Below are 10,836 nucleotides of genomic sequence, written 5' to 3' on the forward strand. Positions count from 1 at the left end.
TTCCGGAAGGAATGAATGACGAGGGTATTTTGGTCCATTGAAAAGTCGGCCGTACACAGGGCAGTATTCTTGGTAGAGGTGGGCATCGAGCCGAGTCGAGTCGAGGTGGGCCAAGCTTGGCTTGGCTTGTCCATGATGTACTCGAGTTCAAGCTCGAGCTCGAGCTCAACATTGAAGCTTGGCTTGTTTGCCAAAGCTGTCGAGTCGAGTTCGAGTCGAGCTAGTGGTTCGAGTCGAGCTCGAGCTTGTTGGGTGAGAGAGTAATGGATTCTGTTCTTGATCCTCCTCCATTGATGAAAAATTCAAAAATCTTAAGAGAATCAAAGCAAAACTCGATAAAAAACCAAACTAAGTTTCGAATTGGATGAGGAAACTTGTAAGAATCGATCTGTTCTTGATCTTCTTCCACCAGCAGAAATCCAAGTACTAAAAAAGAAACAGAGCAGAATACAGATCAGAAATCCAAGTAAAGAGCTCTAGCCAATTGGATCATTAGATTTCCTTAAAGCTCTAACAAATTTGAGAAGAACTCATCTCAAATTTCTTAGGTTTCTCGACTAAGAAGTAGATCTCAAGAGAATGAAATCATACTATTGTGGAGCTAAAATGAAAACTGGTGGTGGTCGGGACGGACATGCGGCTAGCAGTGGGCAGAGAAAGAGAAGAAAGGGAAAGGGAATGGGGTGCGTGCGATTGGGTAGAGACTCTAGGGTTTATTTTTTATTTTTAAAATATTTTTTCCCTAACAACTACTTATATTTTATATATATATATATATATATATATATATATATATATATATATATATATATATATATATATATATATAATATTAAATATATTTATTAATCGAGCCGAGTCGAGCTCGAGCTCAAGTCGAGTCGAGTTAAAATGCCCCCCGGTCGAACTTGGCTTGAACTCAACTCGGGCTTCAAATAATTAGCTTGGCTCAGCTCGAATTGGCCGTTGAAGCTGAGTCAATCCGAGCTGACTCGAGCCGAGTCGAGCGACCTTTTCGAGCGCCCTTTTCAAGCCAGCTTGACTCATGAACAGCCCTAATTCTTGGAAGCTTAAAAAGAGGTGGGCTTCAAATGGCCAGTGGGCCATAAATGGGTCGTACAGTAGGAAATTTCTTGGAGAAAATGGATGGACGGTGTAGTACCTAATCCGCTCATACATCACAGTGGCCTTCATTGCCCCTCGTAGCCTCCGCCTGTCCCGAGCTCCGAACAGGCGGGTAGTACCTAATCCGCTCCCATTTTACATGTGCAGCATGGTGGGTCCATTCCAGCTTGGTTGTTCCACGCGGACACGGAGTACTCCTTACTACGCGGACGCCATTATACCCAGTGTTTCCTGTGGTGTGGTCCACTTGAGCTTTGGATATGTTTCAATTTTGGAATGAAGTACTAATATGATTTGGAAAAACGGATGGACGGTGTGGATAAGACATATAAGTCACGTGTGGGCCCCACATCTTACTCAATACGCAATCCGGTTTCACGCTCTATATAAAACAGGTGTTATAGAAGATTCGTGTGTTAGACTTTCATAAACGTGCGCTACATTGAGACGTATGCTGTGATTCTCCCATTAGGGAGGCTTGTGTGGTGATGCTCCGTTGACATCATTTACAGAGAGACAAGAGGAAGATAAGACATTCTCACTAACATTACATCTGAAATATAAAAGAAAAAATAGATGAGTAAATTAAAAAAGCATAGAAAGCCAAACTGGATTATTGGTGCTGTGACGTCGATGCAATCTCTTCTACTTGTTCTGCTTTTCTTTTCATTCCACGTCCTTCTTCGTCTTCTTCTTGAAAAAGAGGTAGGAGTGTTTTGGTGTTGGGATCATCCCACTCCAATGCATCCCACCACTCTTTGTTTCCTTTTATTTGTCCGCTCACAACAGATGTTGAGTTGCCAAAGGAAAGAGGGATCTTCTTCAGCCAAGGACAACCAGTTATATTAATCTCAATCAGTGAAGGGCAAAAGATTACCCGCTTACAAACGCTTTTCAATTTCCCTAAATTATTCAAAACGAAAGACTTCAAGTTAGGGAGTAGGATGATGGTATTGTTATTGTTGTTGCTATCACCTTCTTCTTCTCCTTTTATCACCTCCTCCATCTCACTGCATTCTTCAATACAGATGGATTCAAGGCATTGGAGTTTCTGAAACAATTCAAGTGACATGACATTCTCCAATACATGGCATCTCGAGACAACCAGGTCTCTGAGGCATGCAAATGAGCCAGGCATCGAGACTCCCTCACACAGACCCCTTAAATTCGGAAGATCCATTAGATCCAGATACTGTATGGAGGGTAAAGACGGAATTATGGTGCTCTTATCTCCTATCTGCAACAACCACTTCATGCTACACCACCAGACATCACATGACTGTAAGTGTTGCAATCGAGACAGGCAGTTCAAGCTTGACAGCTCGCATCTCTCCATTTTCAGCTTGATAATACGATCAGGAAGCATTAAGGAATTGCTACCACCAGCATTTATCCTATTTGTCACTTCTGCAGATGAAACATAAAGCTCTTTGAGGTTAACCAAACATTCCATTCCATCTGGCACTTCTTTGATGCCAGTCTCATTGAGGTTCAAAAACCTTAGACGCTTCAGCTTTGCTAAGGACGGTACCTCCCTTAACCTCTTACAACCATTTAGTAAGAGCATACACAGGTTCTCCAAGTTGGATACTGATTCTGGCAGATACTCAATACCAGTCTTAGAAAGGTCGAGAACTCTGAGGCTGTTCATGCGATTGAAGAACTCATGAGAAATATTGGCTGAGAGAGGGTTCTCTCGCAACAACAATGTTGAGAGTTTTGGGCAGTTGGGTTCACCTGAAAGCATTTCAATTTCATTTCTCATTAATGAGATTTTTTCAACCTCTTCAGCAAATTTTTCTACACCAATTGATCCCCTTACACCGATGCCTGCCTTGACTATAAACCGAGGACTCGTCCTCTTAATGCAAATAGCCAAGTCTCTGATTAAATCATGCATTACTATATGATCTTCGGGCTTCCTCACCAATACACATACATCTATGAGTCCATTCAATATCGTATGGCCCTTGTCGAGTTCTTTTTCCCTGTCCCCCATCTCATCTATTAATCCTTCTGTCATCCAATTCTGTATCAACTCTTCTGCACTGAACTGATAGTCCTCAGGATAAAGAGCACAATGCAAGAAACAAGCTCGGATCTGATCAGATTTCAGCCGATCATAACTGAACTTCAAACATAGAAAAACTTCATCTTCCATGCCTTCGATGTCCGTTGTCGAGCATTTTAATTCTTCTAATGCATTTCTCCACTCGCTAATGTCATCCTTTTCAGTCATTGCTCTTGCTACTGTGATTATTCCAAGAGGTAAACCACAACACTCTTTAGTGACAAGCTTTGCAAGTACTTCTACTTCTATAGAAAGAACCATATCAGCCCCAAGTTTTTCCTTAAACAATTGCCATGCTTCTTCCTCTGAAAGAACCTCCACTCTTACTTTTTCTTGGCACTTCATGCCTCGGCACACGTTTAGCGATCTGGTAGTCAACACTATCTTAAATGTATTGCCCTCAGGAATCCCCACCTTCTCCAATGGAAATGATTTCCACATATCATCTAAGATGATAACAAACTTCCCCTTACGTTTTAAAGCTTCAAACAATTTCATTTTTCTTCTCATTTCATCTTCTTCATTAGAAAGCTTCAATTCTATTACCCGTGCAATACCATTTTGCAGTCTCTCAATATTAGAATCATTAGATACTGTCACCCAAATGGCAGTGCCCAATATTCCAGCGCTCTGTATTTTATTAAATATGTGGGTCATGATGGTCGTTTTGCCCACTCCCCCCATGCCATACACACCTATAGTTCTGACCTCCTGATCCATCAACGTCTCCCAAATCTGTTCCAAATTTCTTTCCGCTGTTGTTCTACCCACTAGTTTCGTTGTGGGCATACTTCCACTTTCAGGTAATAAATCAGTAAGTAACCCTTCTGAAAATCTACCTTTCTCCTTAAGCTTCACCACCTCTTCAATCTTTTTTACGACACACTTTCCCAATGCAACTCGTGGGAGTGACAAATCTCTCCCTATTTTTCCATAAACCTCTTCTATCTTAGTCACTGCGCTTGTAATCTTTTCCACATTTTCTAGCCATAAACTCACCTCTGCCTTTGACTTCTTTCCATGCACTACCTCTTCTGTGTTCAGTGCAATAATTATGTCGGTCTGCTGGCTGCACAACTCTTGCATTTCGGTTTTCAGAACATCGAGACTCTCTTCAAGCCTTTTAGAATAGTCGTATTGAACACATGCATTCCTAGCAATCTCCTTGAGGAATTCCATGGCAACTCCTGCAATAGCAACTTAGAAATGTAAAATTAAAAATTATTGAACTAAAAAAATAAATAATTTAAAGCATGTTTGATTACACTACATTTCATGAAAATTTGTACTCATAATAGTCTAAAAACGCAAAAAAATCAACTAGATAGATGGATTTGATTGTTGGTTAGACCTAACATTTATACAAATGATCTAGGCTGCCCATATTAGAGGCCATCAATCAGATGGTTGTGATCCTTGAATTGGTTTGGCTCATAAATTTCACACTAATGAAAATACTAATAAATTTTAAAATCTTATGATGATATTAAACAATACATTGAATAGATATCATAAAAACAATATAATTATTTTCATATTAGCACAGTTCTAAAGGCTTCGATGATATCATCTTTATGGGGCATTTGTAGAAGTGTCTTCCTAGATTTTTTGCTGTGTTGGATTATTTTTATTTTTATTTATTTTATTTTTTTTAAAGGCAAGCGGAAATCATTTGATGTGTTGGATTTTGGAATCAAACATCTTGCTTGATTATATATGCGATTTATTTACTTTCACATGATTATCTAAGTTGTAATCCATGATGTACCTTATTCATAACTTAGCATTAATGACAACTAGCCAAGATCTAATAAGTCAATTACAAACTACTCTAATCAAACATCAGTAAAGAATAGCAAAAGTTACTAAAGAAATATTCACATCAAAATTCAAACAAGAGAGTAATAAACAAAGTAGAATTAAAAAGAAAATGACGGGAAAAGTTATATTATTTGTTTATTTTAACAAAAAAGGATGAGACTCCTTTATATAGAAAAAGGCAACACATTTGCATTGAATTAATACTGTGACCTAAAAAAAAAATCCAACATTTTTGGAAGGAATGCATATAAAACCAAAAAAAATCTCAACTAGAAAATGAATAAAAATGTGAAAACACCATATCAAGTACCGCAAATATTTACAAAATTGCTACTAAACTCACCTTTTTCTTCTTTCTTGATAGATTATGATTGAGCCCTCTGCGATTCTTCTCTAAGAAGGATAATAGAACTAAATATTTCCAGCAAAATCTAGTTGTGCCTCTTCTTATTTAATGAGATCGAATTCGAGATTCCTACAATCAAAATCAAAACACTAATCCTTTATCTCCACTTAAAATTTTTAAGAGGCCATTTTGTTGCTAGTAAAAATCCTTGAGTTGTAATGAGATTATAAGTAATCAAATTGCATGGGCTGTTTGGATATCTACATTTGCCTATAAAGGTTTTATAGGTTGTAAACACATTATTCCTTTGGGCTATATTTTGAAAATTAGCAAAAAGTCTAATTTCAAATTACATATAAAGTCTTTATAGTTAAAAAGACATTATATATAATGGAACACCTTGTTGATACACAATCATGATGTGTGGAGCCCACTATGATGTGTATTACATTTACCACTTAAAAGCCAAATACATAATTAGTTTTCATGTACACAATTTACTACTTAAAAGCCAAACAAAACATTATGTAAACAATAAACTCCTTTTAGGTGTAAAGTATTTGCAACTTAAAACTTTACATGCATTCAAACAACCATTGAAGGAAAATGGAATAAATGGATGAAATGGCAAAGACAAATGAAATGAATTTGCAATAAAAAATAAAAAATCCTAGCTATAGGTCTAAGGTAAGACCTAGGGCGAAAACTCTAGAAGTTTAGAATATTAATAAAATTGCAACTAGGGAGAAAAAGGAAACCCTAAAAATCCAATACAAAACCAAGAGAAGTGATGATACAAAAAAAAAAAAAAAAAACCCTTGCTTCACACTATCTCCTTTCTTAGAGAGAGAGAGAGAGAGAGAGAGGTTTTTGGGGTCAATTTTTTATTTTGGTCCGTGTGGTTCAGTTTCTACTTGACCCAAATGGTAGCTTTTAGACATATTAATGCTTTCCTTTCTATCATTTTTGGGCCCATTTATAATCATCAATCACTTTGCGACACATCATGTCACCAAGGATATACTTGGGTCCTTTCAAGAGATGTAGATTATATAGTGACTTTGCCACTATAGACATTTGTGATGACCTAATGTGCAGGATTTGATTGGGTCATATGCCACTTATTCGCTGTTGTTTTCTGCACTAGGTGCACGGGCATCCCAGAATTGAAATTGCGACTTCAATTCAAACCGAACAACAATGGCCCCAAGAGCCAAGATAGGTAGACACATAGTGTATGATCGAGATCTGAAGAGATCGATCGCCTATTCAGCCACTTGCTTAATGTGAAAATTGGATAAGGCGATATTCAATGAGTGGGGTTCGTCATCTAATGATGGGTTACTCTTTTGCCTTTAGCACGAAAGGACTTTTCAATACAAATCAAAATGGAACGGGAAGGAGATTCTTACAGTCAATCACGAAGAACAGCTAAAGAACACCTTTTCGATGGATGAATTGAGTTTAGCGTGTTAGCGTACACTCGAATTACAACTAATGATTATCAACTAGGTTGCTGCTATGGATTACACTACGGAATGTAAATGGCGGGTAGTAAAGGTAAAGAATTACACTATGGAATGTGAATTGACTGGTTATTGAAAGGACAATTAAAAGATAGATTTGGTTTGTTTGGGTTGGTATGTGACAATTTTTCCTCTTGATTTTTTTTTGTTATTTATATCTTTGATCCAACCATCTGGATCTTTCTCATGTTCCGACAGTTATAATAACTGTTCAACATGATTGCCTTCTAGAGACTTCCTTGCCACCTGTTCTAATAACCACTCCAGGCCTTCTTGGTAACTTAATCACATTCTGCTCGGCCGCTCAATCGAGCTCCTAGATGACCATCGGCCGCTTGCTTGATCTCCTTGATGGCCATCAGACACTTAATCGACCTCCAGGATGGCACTTGGCCACTTGATCAACCTCTAAGATGGACATCGGTTGATTGGTTGACCACCTGGATGATACTCAGCCGCTTGGAAAACTGTTTGGTTTGCTTTTGAATTCTTCCCAACTGCTCCCTGTCATGTCATCCTGTCAGCCGTAATTCCATAAAATGCACTCCAAACATCATTGGAGATCTTTAGCTTGCAATATCTTTTCATTGCTTTAACACATGTCCTTTTCAATTGGGTTTCCCAAGAATAGTCAGGAATCCGGTACAACATTGCTCCCCTGCGTCACTTCGCCTTTGGTAAAAGTTGAATATGATGTTAATTCGTTGTTTGGTGCAATAAGTGTAATGGTTCGGTCCTGTAAAAATATCAATTTCAGCCATCTTGGTCAAACTTGACAATTTTGATGAAAAAAATGTTAAAGTCGATCGACTTGGCCAAACTCGGCCATCTGAATCGAAAAACGAAAAAATCAGCCATCCTGGTCGAACTTGGGCATTTTGATCAGAAAATATTAAAGTCGGATGACTTGGGCGAACTCGACCATCTTGGTTGAAAAACATCAAAGTCGGCTAACATGGCCGAACTCGACAATCTGAATCGAAAAATGACAAAACTCGGCCATCCTAGTCAAACTTGGCCATCTTGATTGGAAAATGTCAAAATTAGATGACTTAGGCGAACTCGACCATCTTCATCGAAAAACATCAAAGTCAGCCGATTTGGCTGAACTCCTGCCATCTAAATCAAAAAATGGCAAAATCGACCATTATGATCGAACTTGACCATCTTAATCGGGAAACATCAAAGTTAAATGACTTAGGCGAACTCAACCATCTTGATCGAAAAACATCAAAGTTACCCAACTTGACCGAACTCGGCCATCTGAATTGAAAAATGGAAAAATTAGCCGTCCTGGTCGAACTCGGTCATCTTGATTGGAAAACGTCAAAGTTGGATGACTTGGGTATACTTGATCATCTTGATTGGTAAACATCAAAGTCGGTCAACTTCGCCAAACTTGGCCATCTGAATAAAAAAAGGCAAAATCGGCCATCCTGGTCGAACTCAGCCATCTTGATTCAGAGATGACAAATTTGGCCGTCTTAGTTGAACTCGGCTATCTTGATTGAAAAACGTCAAAGTCGGACAACTTGGTCGAAATTGGCCATCTCGATAAAAAAAAAATGGCAAAATCAGTCGTGACAACGGAGACTGTTGGTCAATCCATTCCGAGGTAGTAATACGGCTGCGAACTTCGCCTGTTAATTCCTAAACTATTTGAATAATTTGGACATAATTCAAACGATGTGATTTAAGCATTAGAGGTGGTTCAGGGCCTGCTTGATTTTGGTTTCCGTGATACAATGGATTACCAACGAATAACTTACCCTAGGTATATCTTGGTTTCCTTTTTCAGGAATAAAATTCCTGACCTCCCACTATGTTTGCCTAAACTCGAAAGGCAGCGGAGTGTTCCGTATCTCCTGAATTGGAGCCAATGAATATTATGTTGTGACAAAGAGGTAACTACAATGCTAGCGGTATCGATGCTAGATTTCCGACGTAACTAATATCAATAATTGGCTTAGGCACATTTTGCTGTGACACAATAAGCGTTCTTTCAGAAAACATCATATTTAGGCTTCCGGCCTAGCCAACCATCCATTTGTTAATGGTCTCGGCCTGAGCTCATAATTGCTCTTATGTATGCCGATTCACCATTTGCATATCATATAGCCAATTCATCATTATCTCAGAAAGATTTGTCGACCGTCTCGCTTTCTCATTACTTTTCATACAGACTCATGTTATAGTGTCCCACTGGGCGTGCCAAAAAATTATTCGCTATTGTTTTTTATGGTAGGTGCAGGCGTGCTAGAATTGAAATTGGGTTTGTGTGTGTGTGTGTGTGTAAAGAAAAGAGCCTTATATATTACAAAGTATAAAGGGAGCACAGAGGCTTTAGAAAGAGCGATTCGGGCAGGGCCAACGACAGAAGGGAGTCGGCCCCCCTATCATATGAGAAAGAAAAAAGAGAAACAGGAGAGAGAATGGGTTAGGCTTCATGGATGTAGCCTAACCCCACTCTGTCCAGGAGGATGTGACCCCTGGAGGAAGACGGGAGGGACTGAACAGATGTGAAAGTTTCATTGGCTTGGTTCGTGCTGCCCAAGTGGGCCAGATCGTTAGCTACGGTGTTGGCTTCCCTCGAGGTATGGGAGATACGAAATTCCATGTGACTCTTCAGGGTTGTAATTCTCTTCTTCCAATACCACAACAACCTTGAGCTTGGTTTATCTGCTGAGAGCGCAGCTACCACTAATTTGGAGTCGCTGGAGACCTCCACTCTAGAATTGAAATTGCGCTTTAATTCGAACTAAACAACAATGACCATGAGTGACGAGATAGGTAAAGACATAGTGTATGATCGAGATCTGAAGAGATAGGTCGCCTATTTAACCACTTGATCAGTGTGTAAAATTGGATCAGGTGATATTTAGAAGGTGGGTTTCGTTCTCTGATGATGGGTTACTCATTTGCCTTTCTTATGAAAGGACTTTTCAATATAGATTAGAACGGAACGGGAAAGAGAATCTTATGGTCGATCATGAAGAACAACTAAAGAACACCTTTCTGATGAATGAATTGAGTTCAGCATGCTAGTGTATACTTAAATTATAGCTAAAGATTAATATCGTGACCTAAAAAAAGTTCATCATTTTTAGACCGAATGCATATAAAACCAAAATTAATCTCAACTAAAAAATGAATAAAAACATGAAAACACCAGATCAAGTGCTGCAAAATTTACAAAATTACCACCAAACTCACCTTTTTCTTCTTCCTTGATAGATTATGATCAAGCCCTCCATGTTTCTTCTTTGAGAAGGATAATAGAATAAAAGATTTTTCAACAAAATCTAGTTGTGCCTCTTCTTTAATGAGATCGATTTTGAAATTCCTACAATCAAAATCAAAACACTAATCCTTATCTCCACTTGTAATTTTTAAGCAGCTGTTTTGTTGCTAGTAAAAATCCTTGAGTTGTAATAAGATTATAGGGGCTATTTGGATATCTACATTTGCCTATAAAGGTTTTACCAGCTGTAAACACATTATTCCTTTCAATTGTAATTTGAAAATTGGCAAAATGTCTAATTTCAGATTACATGTAAAGTCTTTATAGTTAAAAAGACATTTTATATATATATATATATATATATATATATATATATATATATATATATATATATATATATATATATATATATATATATGTATATAATAGAACGCCATGTTGATACACAATATGATATGTGGGGCCCACCATGACGTGTATAGTACATGTACCACTTAAAAGCCAAATGCATAATTAGTTTTTATGTACACAAATTGCTACTTAAAAGCCAAACAAAATAGCATGTAAAATTACAATTAACACTTTAAACTCCTTTTACGTATAAAGTGTTTACAACTTAAAACTTTACAGGCATGCAAACGACTCTTAAAGGAAATGAGCATAAATGGATGAAACGTCAAAAACAAATGAAATGAAATTATAAAAG

The 10,836-nt window shown here is 37.9% G+C and overlaps 1 protein-coding gene across 1 annotated transcript; it reads right to left on the reverse strand.

The window, feature by feature from the left end:
- Positions 1–1,738: 1,738 nt before the first annotated feature.
- On the reverse strand, positions 1,739–4,375 carry LOC131249759 (disease resistance protein SUMM2-like). The gene has a single exon (XM_058250524.1). It carries the CDS (start codon positions 4,373–4,375, stop codon positions 1,739–1,741), a length of 2,637 nt encoding a protein of 878 aa, XP_058106507.1.
- Positions 4,376–10,836: the final 6,461 nt, after the last annotated feature.

The sequence above is a fragment of the Magnolia sinica genome, chromosome 6 (assembly GCF_029962835.1).
Source record: "Magnolia sinica isolate HGM2019 chromosome 6, MsV1, whole genome shotgun sequence".
Classification (NCBI taxonomy): domain Eukaryota; kingdom Viridiplantae; phylum Streptophyta; class Magnoliopsida; order Magnoliales; family Magnoliaceae; genus Magnolia; species Magnolia sinica.

Bases quoted from the DNA above. Each gene is read 5' to 3' on its own strand.
- LOC131249759 (XM_058250524.1), bottom strand. From the start codon at position 4,375: ATGGAATTCCTCAAGGAGATTGCTAGGAATGCATGTGTTCAATACGAC.